The 22,315-nt window shown below is 39.6% G+C and overlaps 1 protein-coding gene across 4 annotated transcripts in view; it reads left to right on the top strand.

Annotated features, from left to right (window-relative positions):
• NCOR1 (nuclear receptor corepressor 1) overlaps positions 1–22,315 on the top strand; it is a 55,400-nt gene that overhangs the window by 11,894 nt on the left and 21,191 nt on the right. For all 4 annotated transcript variants that reach the window (XM_068210523.1, XM_068210526.1, XM_068210525.1 and 1 more), the window contains exons 2-18: positions 1,197–1,374; positions 2,638–2,771; positions 4,263–4,458; positions 5,407–5,589; positions 7,513–7,626; positions 8,804–8,860; positions 9,304–9,356; positions 10,083–10,149; positions 10,531–10,703; positions 12,652–12,742; positions 13,219–13,397; positions 13,852–13,906; positions 14,089–14,190; positions 18,642–18,772; positions 19,262–19,479; positions 21,126–21,188; positions 21,533–21,672. In XM_068210523.1, coding sequence (XP_068066624.1) covers positions 1,267–1,374; positions 2,638–2,771; positions 4,263–4,458; positions 5,407–5,589; positions 7,513–7,626; positions 8,804–8,860; positions 9,304–9,356; positions 10,083–10,149; positions 10,531–10,703; positions 12,652–12,742; positions 13,219–13,397; positions 13,852–13,906; positions 14,089–14,190; positions 18,642–18,772; positions 19,262–19,479; positions 21,126–21,188; positions 21,533–21,672 — 2,064 coding nt within the window. In that variant the 5' untranslated portion in view covers positions 1,197–1,266. The remainder of the gene's footprint in view (positions 1–1,196; positions 1,375–2,637; positions 2,772–4,262; positions 4,459–5,406; positions 5,590–7,512; positions 7,627–8,803; positions 8,861–9,303; positions 9,357–10,082; positions 10,150–10,530; positions 10,704–12,651; positions 12,743–13,218; positions 13,398–13,851; positions 13,907–14,088; positions 14,191–18,641; positions 18,773–19,261; positions 19,480–21,125; positions 21,189–21,532; positions 21,673–22,315) is intronic.

Below are 22,315 nucleotides of genomic sequence, written 5' to 3'. Positions count from 1 at the left end.
AGCTTGCTCTTTGCTGAGCTGGTTTTGTCTATTGACTGACAATGGAAAATGCAGTTCAGAAGTATAACTTTTTAGGTGATGTCTGTGAAATGCTGTGGATTAATGTGCTGTGAAATGTAGCCATTGAGGCAGAGATCAACTGTTTATTTGAAGGTCTGATGTGTCTGCTGGACTCTGGGCAACAGGTTGAGGATTTGCTCCACATCTGATAGAATTATGGATTTAATACACAGACTCCTGGGATTACATCTGTTGAGCTATCGGGGAAAAATATTTTCTATTAAAAATATATTTGTCCCACTTTTTTGCTTAGAACCATAATTCATCCCCTCAAAACTGATGAGGGAGCAGGGATGAATCAGTTTATTTGGATCTTTAGCAGCTGGAACTATACCCAGCCTCAGGCATGCTCAGACTTTGCTAGGGAACTTGTCTGGATTTCTGCAGTATTTAAAATCCTTCCCCGATCAGTTTGCAGTTCGGTGTTTGCTCTCCATCTGCAGCTGGAGTATGCAGTAGAGGCAAAATAGCCATTGATTGTCAACTAAGCAGGATTGTTTTAAGACTTTATAGTATATTCAGTTTCTGGCATCCTGTAGGAGCCAAACTATGCTGGCATTTGCAGCAGAGCTGGTTTTCTGCTTTGTGAATGCCTTTTTTACTGACTGCTTGAGTTAAGCTGCTGTTGGATGGTGATGGCATTCAGGGCCTGACTAATGCACTGGGATTTAGTGAACTGTAGGTGACACTGAGTGCAGCCCTAAGACTACCTGGATCTGAAAGTCAGCAACAGTTCATGGAATTCAGAAACTTTGTAGAAGAAACAAAAGTGAACTTCACGTTGTGCTAAGGAAATTTAATGTAAATGCAGAATCCAGCTATAGACTTACAACCTCTTTAAAATTTATTTAAAGTGACCTACTTTTCTTATCAAATTCTAAGTCAACTGGTAACTGGTAAAAGAATGTATTCCCACAATATAATCCTCAAATCTTTGTGTAGACAATGGTGACACGTCTCATTTTGAGCCCATTTAAGACCCGTTAACATGTTTCAGACTGGAGTAACCTATTAAATAAATACATCAGGAAAAAGCTTTTACTGGTAATGGTTGTTTTGCTTAGGTGACTATGGCTGTAATGTATTGTGAGTACATCTGGTACTTCAGTGCTTATCAGCGATCTTTTTCCCTTTAGGCGGTTTCCTAGAAACATGATTGCTTGCTGGTCTTGATCTCACAGCTTTGTGGAGACTCCTTCCCTGATAATGTCAAGTTCAGGCTACCCTCCGAACCAAGGAGCTTTCAGCACGGAGCAGAGCCGGTACCCGCCCCACTCTGTGCAGTACACCTTCCCCAGCACCCGCCACCAGCAGGTAAGGGACACAGAGCCTGGGCTGCAGCCAGGCAGCACTTCAAGGGTTTGCCCTGCCAAAAAGGCATTTATTCTGGTTTTTAAACTAAGATAACACAAGTCGTTCGCATTTGAAAACACACCCATGTGCCCTGTTGGGAGAGTTGCTGCCCGTCTGCTTAGTTAAATACTTGTGGGGTGGCTTCTTCTGTTTTACTTTGCCCTCTTTGCCCGTTATTAATATAAACGTCCTGGTTTTATCATTGATTTCTCATGGTTTGAATAAATTCTGTAGGGGTTGTGTTCCTAAACTTCTGTTGCAGTATTGGGCTAGAATCTCTGTAAGTTAAATGTGGTACTTGTCAAAATTCTATGCAAGGTGGAGAATGTGTAAAAACCTGTGTTACACTGATTTTTTTTTTCTGAAGCAGCTGTACCAGTGCTGCCAGCTGAGTTCTGCTGGCCAGAATGGGAATAAAGGATTTCTAAGGATATCCAACTTTCTCATTTCTGCCAAGCTTTTATTCTGCCATTCTGTGCTCTGTGCTGTGGAGGTCCAGCTGTTAGCTTTACAACAGTTCAGGTTTCCCTTATTTTCATGACATTCTCCTCCTGCTGCAGATACTTTGGATGATACTTTCTTCTACTTCTGTGTTAGCAAAAGGAGATTAAAAAAACTTAAGATTTTTGGCTTGCTCTGTGTTTATTTTTAGATAATTTATGAAAACTGAATCTCATGGGTAATGATCTATTACATGTCTTGTAGAGCTTCTCTTCAGTTAGTGCCAGCTGCATATAATTTTTAAAAGCAAGTGGTTGATCACACCAAAATACAAATAAATAATCTTATACTTCACTTTGATTGTAAATTGTAGTAATTGTAAGATGTATCTTGTGTGACTCTTAGTCCTGATTAATAATGTCTGATATAAAAATGTCTTGAGGTGGTAACAAAAGAAATTGCCTCGAGGTTGCTCTCATTTTACCACTTTGCAGTTGGATGTGCAAGACTGATTTTAAAGGCTATTTTTAAAGGCTCTTCATCTGCTTGCTGCTGACTCATCTGTGTTTTGTTAGAAGTTGTTAATAAATTAGGTGGAATCCCTAGGATAAATATTTAGTCTCTTTAAAGTTTATTTAAATCTCAGAACTGCCATTTGCAAACATTTTTTGAGCTGGAATAAGACTTTCCTGATCTGGTGTTACTCTGTATTGAATATCTTTGGAAATGATCATGGTCACTGAATGCTTTTGTTCCTGTTAACACGAGAGGTGTTCCCCTCAGGAATTTGCCGTTCCCGACTATCGCTCATCCCACCTGGAGGTCAGCCAGGCCACGCAGCTCCTGCAGCAGCAGCAGCAGCAGCAGCTCCGGCGCAGGCCCTCGCTGCTCTCCGAGTTCCACCCAGGCTCTGACAGGTGAGGAGGCTGACTGGGAAGGGTGTGAGCACCAGTCTCGTGCCTGCAGCTGCTCTGGGGTTACCTGAGGACGGGCAGAGTGGACAGCAGCAGGGAATCAGATGTTGGAGTTTACTTTCAGTTTGCCAGTGTCTTCCTTCCTATGAAACGGGGGATGTTGAGGGATGATCAGTGTACATCATCGTTGCTGTACTGCTGGTAGGTTCAAGAAGGTTTTCAGACAATGTCAAGCATCCGTTTGAAGAGCACTGAATGTTCTCTGAACATCAAATTCAGAGATTAAAATCCCACGACAGATCAGAATAATATTAACTGGATTGTAGTAAATTAGCAGGAACATGCTTATCTTTAGGGAAGAGATTATAATATGATTTATGCACTCAATTCTTTAGTGTGTAAGGCTGCTGGTGTACAGTCATAAGTAAGTGTTAGTGCCTGTAACAACCTCTTCTTTTCTTGCACTTACTGCTTGTAAAAACCTTCTTCTGCCTTGGACTCTTAGTGAGTATATCTGCTAGAAGCAACTTTATATGCAGGATTACTGCTGGAGGTTTATTTTGGCTGTAACTGACCGATCTGGTTCTGAACAAATACCCATGATGAATGTTATGTAAATACTGGTCTGGTTTAAAATCTCATTAGGATATTCCCAGAAATAACTTGATGATAGTGAAATCTGGGCCTTCCATATTGCCTTCATCTCGTGTCAGCAAAATGTCAGTAAGGGTCTGTTTTAATACTGAGAATCACAGCAGCTTTTAGAGTTCTCAAAATTGAGTTTATAGCAGTAGTAAATCACTCCCCCCCCCAGACTGTAAATTTGTAAAAGCTTATTTGGTAGTTCTGGCAAACTGCAGGAAACTGCTGCTGTCATCTCTTTAGTGGCACTTCATAGGAAGATGTTGAAGCATATGAGGGTCTTTTATGGACATCCTGTGCACTGCACCGGGAGCAGCGAGTGATAACTGTTGAGCATTTTTCTGAGAAGGAGGAGTCTTTAAATGACTCATGGGTTGAATCAATGACTGCTTCTGTCACAGAGTAGCATTTTAGTAGAGATCAACTTCCAAACAGACTCATGGCTCATCTCAAGTGGTCTGTGTATATTTAAAAATTATTTGGCTGCAAGAATACAATAATGGAGCTGTTGTGACCATCTTCAGTGAAATGTAGTACTGTGTTTTGCTCATGGATTTTTGGTGTGTTTATAATTTGAATCAGAGCTTTGATTTGAACAATATTCATGTTGCAGAGCTGAGTTTCTTTAAGGTTGTGTAATGATAGGAGTGCCTTTAATTGGAGATTCAAGTTCACTTTCTCTTTTCCAATGGATTTTAACTGTTGTATTTTTGAAGTCACATTTAAAAACATTTATCTGCTTTACTGTTTGGAAGGAGCTTCACCAAATGATATCTCCTTTAAAATTAAAATCATTGAAGATTCTTCTCATATCAAAAATGTATATTTTAACAGTTAATCTCTTCTGTATAGGCCTCAGGAAAGGAGAACTGGATATGAACAGCAGTTCCATCCAGGTCCATCTCAGACAGATCATGATTCACTGGAATCGAAGCGACCACGTCTTGAGCAAGTGTCTGATTCCCATTTCCAGCGTGTCAGTGCAGCCACTGTCTTGCCTTTAGTGCATCCTCTGCAGGAAGGGTTGAGGTCTGCAGATATTAAGAAGGTAAAGCCATTTGCTGTTACAGTGCTGAAGGTCTAACTTTCTGTGTTGCAGTGAGCTAATCGGATTTTTCCTGTTAAGTAATTTTTTTTGTTTGTTTAGGTTTTTTTCTATAATCCCAAAAATTTACACATTATCAGAAGCTGTGATCATGACTCAGTGTTACTCTCTTACACAGTCTGACTCAAACACAGTAAATAGACTGGAATTCTGATTTGCCACTACTCTCTTAAGTCACTCAGACCTCAGTTGTAAAATGATTGTAGCATAGTGCATGAAATAGTTCTGCTTTTCAGCTGGGAGCTGCTGGCAAATCCATGCAAGTCCATTTTTTCCTGTAATTAACATTGGGACTGAATAGTCAAAGTACTTCCTTCCGCCCCCTTTTCCCTTCTAAGCATTTGAAATGAATCTGCTTATTTACATAACACTAATTATACTTGTCACTGTTCTCATTTTGGCTAAATCTAGGACAATCTAGGGTATTTTCTATTTTAGATATTGAATATTAGAGCTAAATTCAAGAGAACTTCACATTTATAACCACAGCTAACTCCAGATGTGTTTTATCAGGCTGGTCATGATTATCTTCAAGAATATCCTCCTCATTATAGGTGCAGAGTATTGAGGAGTGGCTCTCAAGTAACCCTCCCTTTAAAAATAAAAGTTACTGTTTACATTTATGAAGATGTATTTTAAAAGAAAGGTGTTTGGGTCTTATTTTACTTTCAAGATAAATATTACAGCATGGTGTTTTTTAAAAATTTTTCAAAAATTTTGAAATGACAGTATCATAAAAGAGCATTATGAAAACTTTAATTGACTTCTCAACAGAGATATGGATAACTGAAAATTGTTGTTAATTCCTGGGTGTCTGGTTACTGAGCACTCATTCCCAAGTTATGACTGATTTCCTCTCTATCTCCCCACCATCTGCTGTCCCCATGGAAGGACCCAGCTTTTGGAGGAAAGCATGAGGGACCATCTTCTCCAATTTCTGGTCAGCCTTGTGGGGAGGACCAAAATGCTTCACCTTCCAAGCTGTCAAAGGAAGAATTGATACAGAGCATGGACCGCGTAGATCGTGAAATTGCTAAAGTGGAACAGCAAATCCTGAAACTGAAGAAAAAGCAAGTAAGCACAGCAGGCACTGCTCTTGTTTTCTGCCAGTGAAAGAGGCGTGGAAAAACCTCATTTGGCGATGGTGAATTTTTTGGTTACATGAATCAGATGAAGAAGTTGAAAAGGAAGGGCTATGTGTGCAATTTTATTTAAAATAAGTTGGACGTCACGCAGTTTTAAACATTTTTGAAAGCAGGAGAAAGCCACATAGGAGCAGCAACAGTAGTCAGTTTTATATTTGAAACTGCTGTGAAACAAGGGCACTGTGACTGTAATTTCAGCTCCAGAGCTGCCTGCTGGCTGAGGGGAGGATCATCTTTCTTCTTTCTTAGTCTGTGCAAGGGGAGAATCCCTTGCATGCCTCTCCAAAACCAGAGCTTGTACAAAAGCCCCTGGATCATCTGCTTTCCCAAGGGCAAGAGATCCTCACATCTGGAGCTAAGGTCAGCCTTAGGGTGAAGTGCATTAGGAGGGGTGCAAATAAACACAGAGAGCAGAGAAATAAAGGAGGAAATATCACTTTGTTTTTTGTATGGCCCTGGCTAGGCTTTGCATCAGAGATCTGCACTTCAGCCACTGGAAGCAAAGGAAGTGTTTGCTGGCAGAAGTTGTTGCTTTCCCAGTAGCTGTTGTGGCCAAGTAAACCCACCCTTCAATCGAGGCATCTGTTAGTCATTGACAAAAACAAAGTCCTTGTTTTCTTTTCCTTTTCTGACTTTCAAAGATCCAGATAGAAAAAGTGCCAGCTTTACTCTTATTTTAGTTGGAACTCTGGAGGAAATGAGAGTTACACTGTAGAATTTGTTAACTTGTAGGTCCAGGATAACAAACAGACAATTTATGGTCTGGAAGCGTTTAATTACGTCTGAATTTTAATGAGCTGTAAAGTGACCTCCAGCAGAAAAACAAAAAAGGATGTCACCGAGTACCTGTTTGTGTGTTAATGATGCTTATCTCTCTGTGCACTTTTCCACAAAATCAGCAAGTGCTGTGCAACTCATCTATGAAGGGTCATTTGTGCACATTTGTCTGTGATTTGACTTAAAAAAAACTACCAAGTTGTTGTTGAAATAATTAAGCCCAGGTCTTAGGGCATTCTGCTAAAATTTTCGGGAATTCTTACACAGCAATGAAGCACATTTTAGCCAGGACTGTAAAGCTGGATGGATCCCTGTTGTCAGAAGTCCTTTGCTGTATATTTGTGGCAGGCATGGGTGAAGGATATTTTAAAAAATGAAGATGTCACTAAACCAGATTTATTTGGTGTAAAAGTAAATCACAGCAGTAGATCTAGTAGGAAAGGTAGAAGTTAGCTAGGAAAGGAGTGCAGGGTGTTTTTTTTTTACTTTTGTTTTTTTTTTTTGGTTGCTGTTGTTTTTGTTTGTTTGTTTGTTTTTTTGCTTGTTTGGTATTGTAACAGTCTTGGAACTTTATTGCATGTGGAGTGGTTTATATTTGCTGTGAAGTACCTTTAGAATGATGCTCTCTGTGGTGTTTTAGAAGGACTTTTGTACTTTTTGAAGCCATAAGACAGCAGTAATGGTGATACTTGAACATCTACAGTGCAGAAAGGCAGCTCTGTGATTTATTTCCACTGTGAGAATGTGGCTCTGATGTAACTGTTCTCCAAAGTCGATACTTTGTTTAAAGTTAAATAATGATAAATTACAAAGTGACAGTGGCTTTAACTGTCAAGATGAAACAAGTCTGATTCAAGGCAGGTGAGTCTTGTAAACAGGTAATTTGAGTTACCAATAGTACAAAAAATAGTCTTGTTATTGTCCCTGTGGGCATTAAAACCATTTCATTCATCCCTTGTCAGTGCAAAACGAAATAAGTGGCAGTGCTGGCTGATCAGCTGCGTATTTTATCTCTGGTGACTAATTACTGGTGGGGGGAACATGGATGGCTGATTTTCTTTCTTTGGTCTCTTAGCAACAACTTGAAGAAGAAGCTGCTAAGCCTCCCGAGCCCGAGAGGCCGGTGTCCCCTCCTCCCGTGGAGCAGAAGCACCGCAGCATCGTCCAGATCATTTACGATGAGAATCGGGTGAGTCCTCTGCACCTCACCCAAAAGCCTCTCACCGGCTCTGTGCTCACATTCTTTAGGTCTTCTTTACTTCCGTGGGGCAAATTTTTCTGTTTTATTGATTTGCCCCCCCTTCTTTTGCTATTCATTTGCTTTTTAAAATGAAAGACATTGTAATGACATTTTTATTCTCGATCACGGGAATCTTCCTTCGATCTCATAAGCACTCTGAGCTGTGGGTCTCATCCTTAGACCCTTGTGCTGAGATGCATGAATTATAGATATATAAACACACATATATATCATTTTAAGTGTGTGATATGAAAAATGCCTCAGAAATTCATCTTGAATTCCCTGTTCCTCACATGAGCTGACAAACTTGGCTGAAGACTCTACTTTTAAATGAGCTGAAGAGAAAAAAACTGCATATATTGTAGGATTTTGTGCCTTCTTTATAAACTCTGACTTCTGGCACTTAAGATTTGGATAAATGAACAGATATGCAGTAGTAATATATGGGTGAATTATGAGCTTGTTGTTTAAGTGGTGAGAAAAGTTCAGGAGCTCAGTAATATTGCCAACAGTAACAGCAAAAATGCTTCCTGCCTTTTTTTCCCATGGTAGTTTGAGATTAGGGAGTCAGATATCTGGGGGTTTTGAAAGTATTGTGATCTTCTGTGAGAGTGGTATATGTTTGGTTTTTTTTACAACTGTGTCCCAAGCATTCAAGCATGCAAGGAGGGGTCAGAATTATTTTGTGGTCTTCACTTGGTGTGAATGAAGGACCTTTGACACACTTTGTGTGTTTATGTACACGTGGATTCACACTCCCAGATTTGGCAATTGGAGAATTTTAGTCTCTTAATTCCATTTTTCAAAGTTAATTATACTTTATTTTACTGGACACCTATCTTCCTCTTTATTATTATTTGCTGTATTATGAAATGCATGGGTTTTTTTTTGAATTACAGAGGTCAGTTGTTATGCTCTATCAGCTTCCAGACTGAGAGATCAGAGTCACTGCTACACAATTCAAGCACAGGTTTCTTTATTTGCTGAGGCAACTTTGCAGAAGTAGGTTAAGAAGGATCTCATGTGTTCAGGCAGGGGTTTAGCAGAGAACATAGAGTTCAGATCCACATTTGACATGAACTTCAGAGGATTTACTCAGACTATACCAAAAAAATCTTATTTGCAGAAAAAAGCAGAAGAAGCTCACAAGATTTTTGAAGGTCTTGGTCCAAAAGTTGAATTGGTAAGTTGTGGAATTCTGGTCTTTTTTCTTTTGTGCTATTTTTTGTCTTGCCAGTTGCTCTAATTCTGTTTTGCTGAACAGCTGTAGTTCTGTGAGTATGTACAGAAGAAATGTGTGTCTAAATGCACTGGTGAGTTGGGGCTTAAGTGAGTTCATTGGCTATGTAAGTATGATTTTTAAAGTAGATTTTAATCTATTTGAGAGAACAGTTTGAAGTATGAAGAAATGAAGTACTATTATATACATAAGTAGTTATAATCCAATTTTAAGTAATGAAATCTGTGCTTTGTGCTGAATATCTTGTAGTCCCTTCAGCTCTGCTGCATCTCAGATTGAGTGCACTGTTCTCAGAATACTAAAATATTGTTAAATGTGTTGCATACACATTTACAGTTCCATGCTTTGCAAGGTGCTAAGTGTTCCTTTCTCATCCTAAATTGCAGCCACTTTACAACCAACCCTCAGACACCAAGGTCTACCATGAAAACATCAAAACGTGAGTGCTTTAATACCCCCTCATTGTCCCATTCAGGGCATCTGGACTTGAACATTCCCTGACATTTTTCATTGCCATCATCTCCAAATAGGATGTCTGAGTTTAAACCATAATTAAAAGCTTCAAGTCCATGTAACTTTCTGATTTCTTTGTTGTAAAACACTTCTGCAAGATGTGCATTATATGTGCTGAAGGGAGAGGGAAGTCCTGGCTTTCCATCTTCATTTAAAGACAAAAATAAACAATAAAACTTAAGTTGGCTGTCCTTTAAAAACTTCTCTTAAAAAAGTAATTCTTGCTCCACTCCATCAAATAGATTTGTATAGCAGTTCCAAGGTACTTATTTCTTGAATAATACATTGGAAAACTTTAGGGCTGAATTGCAAAGACTTTTCCCCCATAAAAGCATAATAGCTTAAACTAATTTTTTTCATTTTAACAATTATCTCTCTTGTGATAAAGGAGAGCACCTGCCTTGAAATTGGAACCTTTTGTGTCTCAATTGCTTATTCCAGCCATCTTCAAGAATCTCCTCTCTGAAAAAATGCAGTATTAGGTGATTTAGGTATCTCAACTTCACTGGGAATTTTCCCTTTTTTTTTTTACCCTGAAACTGTTATTCATAATAATGATCTGGCATCTAGAATTGTGATGGGTTTTGTTAAGTAGTTTTGAAGTGCTTGGTTTTTATATAGTTCACTTTTTTCCCCTAATTTTGTTTTCCAGAAACCAGGTGATGAGGAAAAAGCTGATCCTATTCTTTAAAAGAAGGAACCATGCAAGAAAACAACGGGTAAGAGCACCATGATTTTCTAAAAGGAGCATGTGGCTGGTTTTCTGTCTGGACCCTTGTCTTACATTCCCAAATATATTGATTAGACAAATAAGACCTTAAGCTAAAACAAGTGTGGAATATTTCTGGAAGGCAGTAATGACAATTACCAAATACCATGAGCCTGTGTAAAGCAAAGAAATAGTGCATAATATTCAAAATTAACATTTTTGCATCCACTTCCTCACCTTCTCTGTGCTGGAAATGTGGTGCAAGTCATCTTCAGCATGGAAGACACTGGAGCAGGAAAAATCTGTGCATTCCAGGAGCCTGCCCATGTGACATGTACTGATCACTTGGTGTATTTTGCTTAGTTCAAGGTTTGCTTTTGGAATTTAACAGGAACAGAAAATCTGTCAACGTTATGATCAGCTGATGGAGGCATGGGAGAAGAAAGTAGACAGGATAGAAAATAATCCACGCAGGAAAGCCAAGGAGAGCAAAACACGGGAGTACTATGAGAAACAATTCCCAGAAATCAGGAAGCAGAGAGAACAGCAAGAAAGATTCCAAAGGTATTACTGGAGATTTGAAATATTCCTGCAAAATATCTCTTCAGTCTTAAGTTTTTAAATTCTTTATAATAAAATTAGTTAATTTTAATGATTAAGTTTTATGTTCATGACTTTATTGCTTTAAAAAGAATATTGGTGTGTCACAGAGTATAAAGTGAAATGTTCTTCCCTTTGTTCACTGTGTTTCCATGGCATTGAGCTCAAGTTCCACTTCCCATCCTAAGGATCTCCATTACTTTATCTGTCCACTGTCACAAGTGTCCCCTTTGCTGTCCCTCCCCTCCAGCTGTGCCAGCAGTGCCAGCCTCATCCCTTGGTGTCCTCTCAGGCTGCTGTGGTGATGTCCAGGGGGTTCCTTTCCCATGTCCTTTTTCAGATCTGCTGTCAAACCCCATATTCTCCAAAAGGAACACAGAAAAAGGGCCAATTAGCAAAGGCTGCTTAGGTTGTGGTGTCAGTGAGATGAGGAGAGTTAAGCTGCTCTAAAAGGGGTTTGTGGAATTCTGAGGACAGTTGGAGCATCAGATTCCCATGAACCTGTTCATTTTGGGCACACACCCTAATTTACACTGGTATTTTTCTGTCACTGTCTGTGTTATTCCTGTGTTTCATAATCCCTGTATTCATTAGCCTCCACACTCAAAAACCATTTATCTTCTTAATTAACAGTTTGACTGATCCTTTGTTGCACTTGCCAGGTAATTTTATTCCAGACAGTTTTGCATTTTAAAATATTCAAGGTGCAACAATTAAGGCCCTATTATTTAATTTTAATCTATCAGACATTTGTTTGATGGAAACTACAAGGAATCTTAAAAGGAATGAAGTGCAGTTCACTTGAGAGTTCACCTTGCAGTACTGTAGGTAGAGAGATAGGATTTAAATTAGAATTAGGTCAAGTTTGATTCAATTGTGTTGAAATCTGTTTATCTGATGTTTGAAATAATTTCAATACACCTTGGAGAGTTCAAGCTCCATAAAGATTTAATCTCATCTCTTGTAACCATCTGTCTACATCACCTTTTTGTCATAAAACATGGGCAAAGCAGAGAGTTTGCAATACATTGTAGAGGCTGCAAGATTTTATGGAATCAAGAAAAGAAGAAAGCAAACTTTTAGAATGGGAACAGCACTCATACATAAGAAGTTTCACTTTAAGAATATTTCATGTCTTTGTAATTGCAGACTACTTGGGAAGAGGTCATCTCTTTGCATTATATTTACATCCTGTAAAATAATGGCCTCTCTGTCTATAGCTGTGCTCTAAGCCATGTAAAAATGAAGGGATTTTTACTCAGATTTTGTGCAAATGGATGAATTCAGTAAAATCTTTGAAGTATTTCTCTCCATTTAGTAGTGGTTTTTACCTCTGAAATGCTTTTTGACCCACATGCTGTAGTATATTATTATGATGTTCCTAAGGGTAAAGATCACAAGCTGAAGAATTCTTCCAAGTTACAGTTCTCCCCATCAATTCAAAAGTGGAAAATTTTCTTTTGTCATAACAAATCTCAGTGCTGTATTAGTAACTTGACCAAACTGATAAAGGGCAAATTTAGTGTGATTTTTAAAAAAAAAACCAAAAAATGCTCTTTCAAGGTGTATCAGTCGTACTAACTAAGGGGATAATATCTGTGCCACTGATGAACATTTCCCATGCTCAGCAGAAGCTGAGCATTTCTCTGAAGCACCTGCTTTGCAGTGGAATTGGTGGTAACACCTTTTTTGTGCCCTTTCTGCTGAGCTTTGCAAACTCACTGTGAAGCCAAGCAGGACATGACAGAGTTTGTGCTCTGACTCTCCTTAGAAAGAAAGGCCAGTCCTAGCTGATTTGAGAGACTGCTAACAGCATTATAAGGAATTTTGGAGGTTGTTGTGGTGTACAAAACCTGCAGATAGAGCTAATTTCCACTTTATCCTTTTTCCTTCTGTTTTCCCCTCGTTTTAGAGTTGGCCAAAGAGGCGCTGGCCTTTCAGCAACCATTGCCAGAAGTGAACACGAGATTTCAGAAATCATTGATGGGCTCTCTGAGCAGGAGGTGAGCCAATAAATATCTTTTCACTGACAGTGCAAGGTGTCTTGTAGAGGGTTTGTTTCACTGAGAAGAGAAAGCTCTTCTCTCTTTTTAAGAGAATCTGTGTGAAGTGTGGCTTGAAGCACATCTTACAAACACTTTTCTTTTGAGGGTTTTGCTTTCTAATTGTATCTGCCCTAGATTTTTCTCATGCTCATTGCAGGCTTGCTGCAACCTAGTTTTTTACAGCTGTAACAAACATGTGAAAGCTCTTCCTCTTCTCACTCAAACCCTCCATCATTTTGGTGTTTCACCAGTTGTGACACTATTTCCTTTAGCTGCCCATAAGTGTTCACTGCGATGGTGACAGCTTCTGCAAGAGTTGTGTACAAAAAGAAGTTCCAAGCTGACTGTGGAGCTTTAAGAGCTGTGTAATTCATGAACTGTAAACATCAGTAGCAGCATTTTGGGTGTTCTTTACTTTGTCTTTTGTTCTGCAGAATAACGAGAAGCAAATGCGCCAGCTCTCTGTCATCCCTCCCATGATGTTCGATGCAGAGCAGAGAAGGGTGAAGTTCATCAACATGAACGGGCTGATGGAGGATCCCATGAAAGTTTATAAAGACAGGCAGTTCATGAATGTCTGGACAGACCACGAGAAGGAGATTTTTAAGGAAAAGTAATGGCCTTTCTTATATTTTCTTTTTATTGCATTGAAATGACAGAATAACAGTTAAATGCCCAACCCCATAAAGCTAAATCAGAAATGCTGAAGCTTTTGTGCAGTAATATTTGATAATGTTCTCCGTTGGCTGTAATAAATATTGCAAAAGCTTTTGACTTATTTTTCATCTGAGTGTGCTCACATGCATTTAGTCCTTAAATACAAAATTTTCTCAAAAGTACTTTAGTTCTGTGCTAAGATGAAAATGATAAGTGTGGATAAGGAATTTCATTTTATCATTTTAAGTGCTCAGTTCTAAATTAGCACAATCTGAAAACTGGGCTTTTTAGGCTAATTTCACTTGTGGAAATGAAGGGCTTGCTGATGGAACAGATTGTTTGCAGGATTGTTTTGCTTGTTTGATCATGGATTATGTTGTTAAACTGAAATAATTTCTGATTTCTAAAAGGTTTGTCCAACATCCCAAGAACTTTGGTCTAATTGCTTCCTACTTGGAACGAAAGGTAAGACATTTTTAATATAAGTAGAGCTTAGGGTAGGATCCCTAACTTTTCAATGTAATAATAAGTAGAAGTTTTTTTACTTTAGTCTGGTGGCTGTATAGCTTTAAGTGTTTGGAGAAATTAAAAACTCAAATATTTTCATTAGGATTAAACCCTACTTTCTCCTGCTTTTTTCACTTTAGAATGTTCCTGACTGTGTATTATATTATTATTTGACCAAGAAAAATGAAAATTATAAAGCCCTTGTGCGAAGGAATTATGGCAAACGCAGAGGAAGAAACCAGGTACGTTGAATTTATTCATCACTTGGGTATTGTTAGTTTATTGCTTCATATTTACAACTGTTTCATTATCTGAGATAGCAAGATATTGTAAGCATGGGGGGGAAATAATTATTTTTCCTTTATTGTATTGTTGCCCTTTTAAAAATTTAAGTGATCCTGACCTCAAGGGTGTTGTTGATTAATTTGGTTTTAATTCTCTGAAATATCTTCTTCCTTTGCACATTTCTTACTTGTTTTAATATGACAATTCATTTTCTTTGAGGACTCTGCCACAGACATTGAGGCTGAATTCATCACTAAATTCTGTGTTGGAGCCAAGAGAAATTAGGTTTAGCATGTGACTTGCAGTGGAAAATATATAATCAGTTCATAATGTCAGTGTTTGTCAAAAAGCAGAAATTAATAGTGCTCTTTATTTGGTGGTCAGGCTCAAAGTCAAAGTGGAACTTCAGAGCCAGAGGAAAGAGACCAATTTAATGCATGTGAATAAAAAATCCTGCTGATTCAGGGAGTGTTCCTTTGGAAGTCTTCAGAGAGAAAAAGAACAGCATTTTATGTACCAAAAGCTTATAAATACATGTGCTGGGCTAGCAGGGTTAATGTGGGTATTGGAAAACAAAATAACCCTGAAACTTTGGGACTGCACAACTCTGCTCTGCAAGCCAGTAAATGCAGTAAATATTGCACTGAAATACACAAATACTGAACGTTCTCTAGGAGTCACAGTAAATGTGTACTTTTAATATAAAATTGTTGCAAACAGCTTCAACTGAGGAGTGGCTCCTCTTCAGTAGAAACAGCCATGGGGCTGTGCTTCTGTGGTGCTGTTGTACTTAAACCTTTGGAATTATGGGCTGCTGTTCTACCAGAAGAGTCCTGTCATGGCAGAGCACCTTGTCTGTACCCCACAAATGATGGATTGCTTAGGATAAGGTCATTGTCATTGTGCCCAGGATTTCATGGAGCTTCTGCTCTGATGGGAGAAGTCACTGGAAATAACCTGTATTTTGCCAGGACTTCTGTTAGAATTTCTAAGCCTGATAATCCTTTTTAATAGGAAAGGTTATTGCTGTTGGAGTAGTGACTGGGGAAGGATTGCTGTTCAAGTCTGGATGTGTGGCAAATGAAAAGATGAAAATGAACAGGATTGTCCAAATGTGGGCGGTCACTGTGGACACTTAGCAGAGGTAGTGCTGCCATTTGGAGTGGCTCAGTTCCTTGTGCCATTTTAAGATGAGGTTGGTGTGGTCATGGGAAGTGTCACATGGTGAGGGTGCCTTTGCTGGGTGCTGTTCTGAGGGGTGAGGAGACAGAACTGGCTCAGCTGTAGTGCAGTGGATTTGGAGATTTTGAGATATTTAGAAAGTCATTACTGTATATTTAAATGTCTTTTCCACATTGTTAAACTTCAGAATATTGGAACTGTTAGAGTTCAAAATTTGGATGGGCTTTTCTATCCATAAATGCTTGCTTACTTTGGATAATGTATATAGAACAGAAAGATTTTAATTCCAGCTTTAGACACAAGGGCATGGATTTGCTTGGTGAACTCAGCTCAAGGTGCTCTGCCTGACTTTGTGACTGCTCCTGTGAGTGCTGATTTATATGTGAGTAACCAAATACATCAGTTGGAACACTGAGGGTTTGTTCAGCTCAGATTACTTGCTCTTGGAATTGTAGCAGAGTTGTACTCTGTAATTGCTGGTTGTTGATCCACTTTAAGTACTCCAACAGATCCCTAAACTTTGGGCAACTGCTGGCCAAGCTTAATGTGTGCTCTGTGAAGGATGCAGGAAAGTGCCAGGTTTTTAGCTCTGGAGAGGGTTGAGCTGGACTTGCCAACTCAAGGAAATACTCTCAGCACTCTAAAAGGGAAATTTTACCACTTCTGGAAGTTTAAATTCAGAAGTATTGCAGTTAGCATGTTAATAGTAAAGAGCTACATGGTGCCAAAAATCATATTTGTATTTATAATTTTATTAGTGATTAATTAACAACATTTATAACAGCTAGTAAAAAAAGAACTTGAGAGGGTTGAACTGCCTGGCTTGCCAGAACTTTTATCTTACAGCTGCAGAAAGCAGCTCACCCCTTCCCCCTCCTGTGCCCCAGCTTTGTTTGAAGCTGATATTTTTCATATCTCTCAGTAGCAACTTGAAACTTTCTTTCTGATTGGCAAACACAAGTCATGTAAGATTTATGAGGTGCTCCAGGATGGGCTTAGGCCAATAACAGGTGCTTCAGCTTAAACTCTTAATAGTTCATATATTTTTGTAAATTAGAAGGCAAGCAAGTGGAATATTGCAGTGGAGGAGATATTAATCATGGTAAGGACGTTGAAGTCCTTCAGAGAATGCAGTGAGCACAACAGGGCTCAAGTTTCAGTGTGGGGGCTTCCACTTGAGAGAAGCTGAGTGCTGGATCAAGGATGTGAAGTGAAGAGGTGCAAGGCTAATAAAATTCTGATGTGTGCTTGTCCTCAAACAGGTCTAAAAGGGCTTTTTATAAAATGCTGCCTGAACTGTTCTAGAGTGTCACAGAGGCAACTGAACAAATGTGTCTTAAACCAAAGTTTGTCAAATATAGAGCAAGTTTTTAACATAGAATTAAGAGAAAGCCATGGCTGTATGGTGCTTTAACTTGCCTATCCCTGGAAGTGTTCAGGACAGGGCTTGGAGCAACTTAGTCTTGTGGGAGATATCCCTGCCCATGGCAGGGGGTTTGGAATTGGATGATCTTTAAGGTCCCTTCAGACCCAAACCATCCTGTGATTCTGTTATTACTGAGAATTCCTTAAATAACTGGTTGAAAGAAGGTTTCTTTAAGTGAAGTTTTAAATGGATTTGGTGGCCAAGCAGTGGTCATTGCTGGCTGTGTCCCTGCAGTGTGTGTGGCTGGAGCCTGTGGCTGGCAGCAGGTGGGAGGCCAGTGATGTGAGCAGACAGAAATTCACCGCCTGGCCTGCGTGTGACGGGGATCACCTCTGGTGACTCCGGGGAGATTAGAAGGTGCTGTGTGAGAGGGGCAGCGCTGCTGCAGGCAGCTTAAGTGGCAGAATGACACAATTTCCTGGAATAAACACGTTGCTGGGTCAGGCAGCCTCTGCTAAGGAGCTCTGTGATGTCGCTGCTGGGGTGGGTTTTGCCCTTTTGAGCCGTGCCCTGAGCTCAAGCCCATCCCCTTGTGAGGACAGTAAAAGTTGCAATCAGCAGATGAATGTGCAGGAACGTCGCTGACCGAGCCTTCGACTCCTTTAAGGTTTGTGTTTATGCATTGCTTATGCAGCTTAAATAAAGTTACTGGGTAACAGAGAACCAAGTGATGTTAAGTTGGCCTCGTAAGAGCAGGATTTTCAACAACTGTTTTCTAAATAGATTAGATGTAAAATAATTTTCTTTAGTTTTTTAACACAGTTTTAACTCCGTGTTTACAAGTCAATCTATCTAGCAAGGTGGAAATAATTTATCTTAGCATGTCTCTGACATCCTGCTTGAAGGAAGTGTTTGCATAATCAGTAACCAGCACCTTAATTGCTAATAATTTGCAGCAAGATGATAGTGGTTAGTGTTTAGGGTTTCTGCTCCAGTTCACATTGTTAAAATGTCAAAACCAAGTCAGTTTGTGACTATTTCCAGCCTCAGTTTAGTCAGTGAAACAGTGACACCTGCTGCTGCACTCATAGGGAGGTTGCCTCCTCTGTGAAAAAGAAAAGCCTATTTTGAGGAATTTTTCAGTAGATTGTAAAATCTGAGATCAAGTGCTAGAACAGCAATCTTGTAATTATCTGTCCTTGTCTTGTCGTTCTCTGTCCTTGTGTTTCCATGAATTGCCAAATGTACTCTGGGTATCTGTTTGAGACAAGCACAGTGCTTGTAAAACTGTCATCTCAGTAGAGAAAAGAGTTTTTGTTGGTTCTTTTAATAATTCTTTCTGTAAACTCACTGAAAATGTAAGTGTAAAATTCCCAACCCAATTTTTTAAACAATTATATTTTGTAAATACTAGTGACAGTTTTGAGAAAGCGACTGGGAGTTCTGATAACTTTCATCCTACAAGACCTTCTGCTCCCCAGTTGTAAGATCGTGTTTCACTATAAAATGCACAAAGTTCAAAATAAAATTTGAGAGGAGCAACACCCTCACTACATGGCCAGGCCTCCCTAAGCACTTTTAAAACGTAGCTGTTCATTTTTAGTGGGGCGCAGAGCAGCCAGTGTTTGATTGTACACAATCACCTCCATGCTCATGCTGCAGAAACCTCCTGTACTTCCACAGAATTTATATGATATAAAGCTGGGTTATTCTGTTCTTATGCTGACCACTGTGCAGTGCCTGTAACTTAAAATATTATCAAGTGGGAAGTAAGGCAGCATCAGTTTTTGTGCTGCTCTGAGGACAAGATGCTGCACCATTGTGTGATCAAGTTATCATCTAAATCCTATTTCATTTCAGCAACAGATTGCTCGTCCTTCTCAAGAAGAAAAGGTAGAAGAAAAGGTAGAAGAGGAAAAATCAGACAAATCAGAAAAAAAAGAGGAGGAAAAGAAAGATGAGGAAGAGAAGGATGAGAAGGAGGAATCTAAGTAAGTATGTGCTGAAATGCATGAATTCACCCTAGACTGCAGGTTTTGGCAAAGATCAGAACAGGATTTGCATTAGCCGTTCCATTGAAATCTGGACTGAAAACTATTTCTTTTGTGTATGAAACAATTTTTTTGGACATACAAATTTCTCTGTCTTGCTGAGCTAATCAGATCGGTGGACAAAGTAACGTGATTGTTACTTTGCACATGCAATAATTTCCATATCTTGTTGGTTTGGGCTTTTCTCATACGTTCTATCACACATGGAGTGTTCATATTTTCTTTGAAGTTGACAGAATCATGTATCTGTGTTACTGCCTGGCAACTGGAAGTTGTGGGCAATAAGTGAATTCTGCTTCACTAAAGGCATCTTTTGAGTTCTTGGAGTTTTGTTTGTGGGGTTTGGGGTTTTTTGTCCGTTGATATTCAGGAATATCTGCTCACAATGGCTCTCTGAACATGACTGAATTATATTTTACCTATTCCCAGAGAGAATACCAAAGAAAAGGACAAAACTGAAGTTGCACCAGAGGAAACAGAGGAAAGGGAGCAGGCAGCTCCTCGGGGCCGAAAAACTGCCAACAGCCAAGGTCGGCGTAAGGGCAGAATCACCAGATCAATGACAAATGAAGCTGCACAAGCAAATGCTGCTGCAGCTGCAGCCACTGAAGAGCCACCACCACCTCTGCCACCCCCACCAGAACCTTGTGAGTAGCATTTACAGCACTCCCAGGGACCCAGCTGGTTGCAGGCTCCTCACTGACACGGGGCTGTTTCCAGGCATGCGGTGCACTTCTGTTTTCCTGTTTAATATTCCAGCTTTATTCTTAGCCCTGCTTATAATTTTGTGACTGTGTGGAACTGCTAAACTTCACAAGTGTAACTTCATGAATAGTGCATGTGCAATCAGCTGACTGTTAGAATGCTGTGAGGGGAGAAAAGGCAGTTGAGCCCTTGTGTGATAACACCTTGTCTCCCTGGGCAGGTTCGTGATGGGTCTGCAGAGATCCAGGTGCCTGTGACACAGATTCACTTACAGGCTGCAGCTCGCTGAGGATGCTGTTAAATAATTGGCCTGATATTTGAGTACTTCAGGGGGTTTCATAAGCTGAAATAGATCTTGGCACGTTGTTGTTTCTGCATTATATGGCAAGAGGCTTTTTTAAAATGAAATGTTACTTTCTTGGCTGGTATGGTTAAAGAAGACTATGCAGTCTCTGAGTGTATTTTGGAAAAGGCTGACCTACTTTGTGTTGATGCAGAAATACCAGAATATCTTGTGGCTGGTAAATAATTATCCAGGATGGCAGGGCAGGTTGAGTTTTTTTTCTTGCAGTGCTCTGCTGTGGCAAATTCTGTTGCTCCTCATGCTTCAGCTGGGCAGTTACAGGCAGCTGCTGTTCTAGAGCTTGTAACAGCTCTTCTGTTACTCACATGTTCTGCCCATAAAGAACAGAGTAAGTGGGCACATCAGGTCTCAAACAACAAGAGACTCTGAGAAACATTCTTGCTCCATTGATGCAGTGGGGCTTTATAAGCAGTGGGTTTTTATAATTCTGAAGCAATAGTGGGTTTTGCTTTTGTTTTATTTTTAAACCATTTTTGCAGGGTTTTATGAAAAACCCAAAATAGTTTTTCAGTGGATCAGATACTTTAGTGTCCTACTTTTGTGGTTTGTTAATGGAAGCTGGTGCAGGGTCTTTGTTACATGCTGTGTGTAATGGCAGATTTTATAGAAAGGAAATGGAGGCTGGTGCAGCTCAGTGCTGTTCAGAAATTTATACAGGATGATACAAAATCCAGAGGAGTAAATGCAAAGCACTTTTTCCTGAATAGTACTTAGTTTTCTGCTTGCTTTTACTTACTGGAGCTTTTTGTTTTCTTTGCTTTTTGTCCATTTGTCCAGTTGGAGACTCAGTTAATACAGGAACAGTACATTTCTTGACACCCACTAACCAATAAATAACCATTCCAGCAGTGAGACGGCACTGAGCTAGCTTAGAGCATGTTGGATTGCTGCTTTTAGTAGCTGATGGTAATTACTGACATTTTAAATAAAATTTTAGCGATAATACATCTAAGTTACTTAAAATCTTCCTTGACAGACAATTAATCCCAGTTTTGTAGGCAGAATAGTTTTGAACAGTTTTCTCTGCTGAGCTTTTCATGGTTCCTTGTGTATCTCTGACTTGGTTTAATGGAGATTGACTGCTTCCCTCTGACAAGAGAGCTTTCCCCAGTGGCCTGAGCAAGCCATAATGTAAATAGATTTCTTGACTATGAGATGCATAATTGGTGCCATGATAATGAATCCTGGTCTTTTCTCTACTCAGTGTCTTTGTTTCTCTTTCAGCTTCTACAGAGCCTGTGGAGACATCCCGCTGGACAGAAGAAGAAATGGAAGTTGCTAAGAAAGGTAAACCTTGTAAAGCCTTTGACTGCCTTCTGGATACTTGCATTTACAAAATTTCAAGGATTTACTGAATCACTGAATATATTTGCTGTGACTTTTGCCAACACTACGCTGATTTGAAAATTGCTGTTGGTTTTTTTGTAAAAAAAGAAAAAGCAAGCAGCTTTAACAGACAAAATCATCTTTTGAGACTTAGGTTTACTCTTTTCCTGTGGGTTACTTAGAACTGTTTGGACAGCAATACTTCTCTGTCTTGCCTTCCCATGGGCATTGTTGTTCCATTTATTGAGGTTTGGATAGCTGAGTTATTGATCATAGTAAATATTGGTTCTTTTTTGTCTGACCAGGTCTAGTGGAACACGGGCGAAACTGGGCAGCGATTGCCAAAATGGTTGGGACGAAAAGTGAAGCTCAGTGTAAGAACTTCTACTTCAACTACAAAAGGAGACACAACCTGGACAGTCTCCTCCAACAGCACAAACAGAAGGTGAGTGCTGTGGACATTGAGTGTTTTGCAGGAGAAAACCTAGATCTTTCTGAAGTCATGCATCACATTTCACTAAGGCTGTTTTGTAATCTCCACTCATTTCCTTTTCTACTTGTTTTTGTGCTGTGACATAAATCTCCTTCAAAGGGTGGCCAGTGCTCACTGACCTGTGACAGTAACCACTTCTTGCTTTAAAATGCAGTAGAAGGTTTTGTACTAGGTAAAACACTTGAGCCTGAAGAGTTCTTCAGTGCTCTGAAAACCACGTTCCTCACCAGTGCATGAGCAGCTGTAGATGTACAACAGCTCCTTGAGACACAGCAAGCACTGACCTTACCAAACAGAGCAGGAGAGGTGGTAGAAGTCCAGGACCTGAAAGTCTGATGGCATTGAAAGTAGAATGCTGTGTGTTGGAACCCTCTAAGCTGCAGTGCTACCCTCTCACAGAGGTCAAGAACATCAGTGTCTGTTTGCTGCAATTGTTCTGTTGTCCTCCAAATATGACGTGAGACCGTGGTTTGTTCCCAAACTTGTTTTTGGTCAGGAGCAGCAAAAGTTGGGCTGAAGTTGAAAGAGTGTCCCCTTGCGAATGACTGTGCTAAACAGAGATTCTCTGTCCTTCATTTCAACCTCAGACTGGTAA

Source organism: Anomalospiza imberbis, chromosome 20, assembly GCF_031753505.1.
Source record: "Anomalospiza imberbis isolate Cuckoo-Finch-1a 21T00152 chromosome 20, ASM3175350v1, whole genome shotgun sequence".
NCBI lineage: Eukaryota > Metazoa > Chordata > Aves > Passeriformes > Viduidae > Anomalospiza > Anomalospiza imberbis.
Note: the sequence above shows the minus strand (reverse complement) of the source record. Positions and strands in the feature narration are given on the sequence as shown.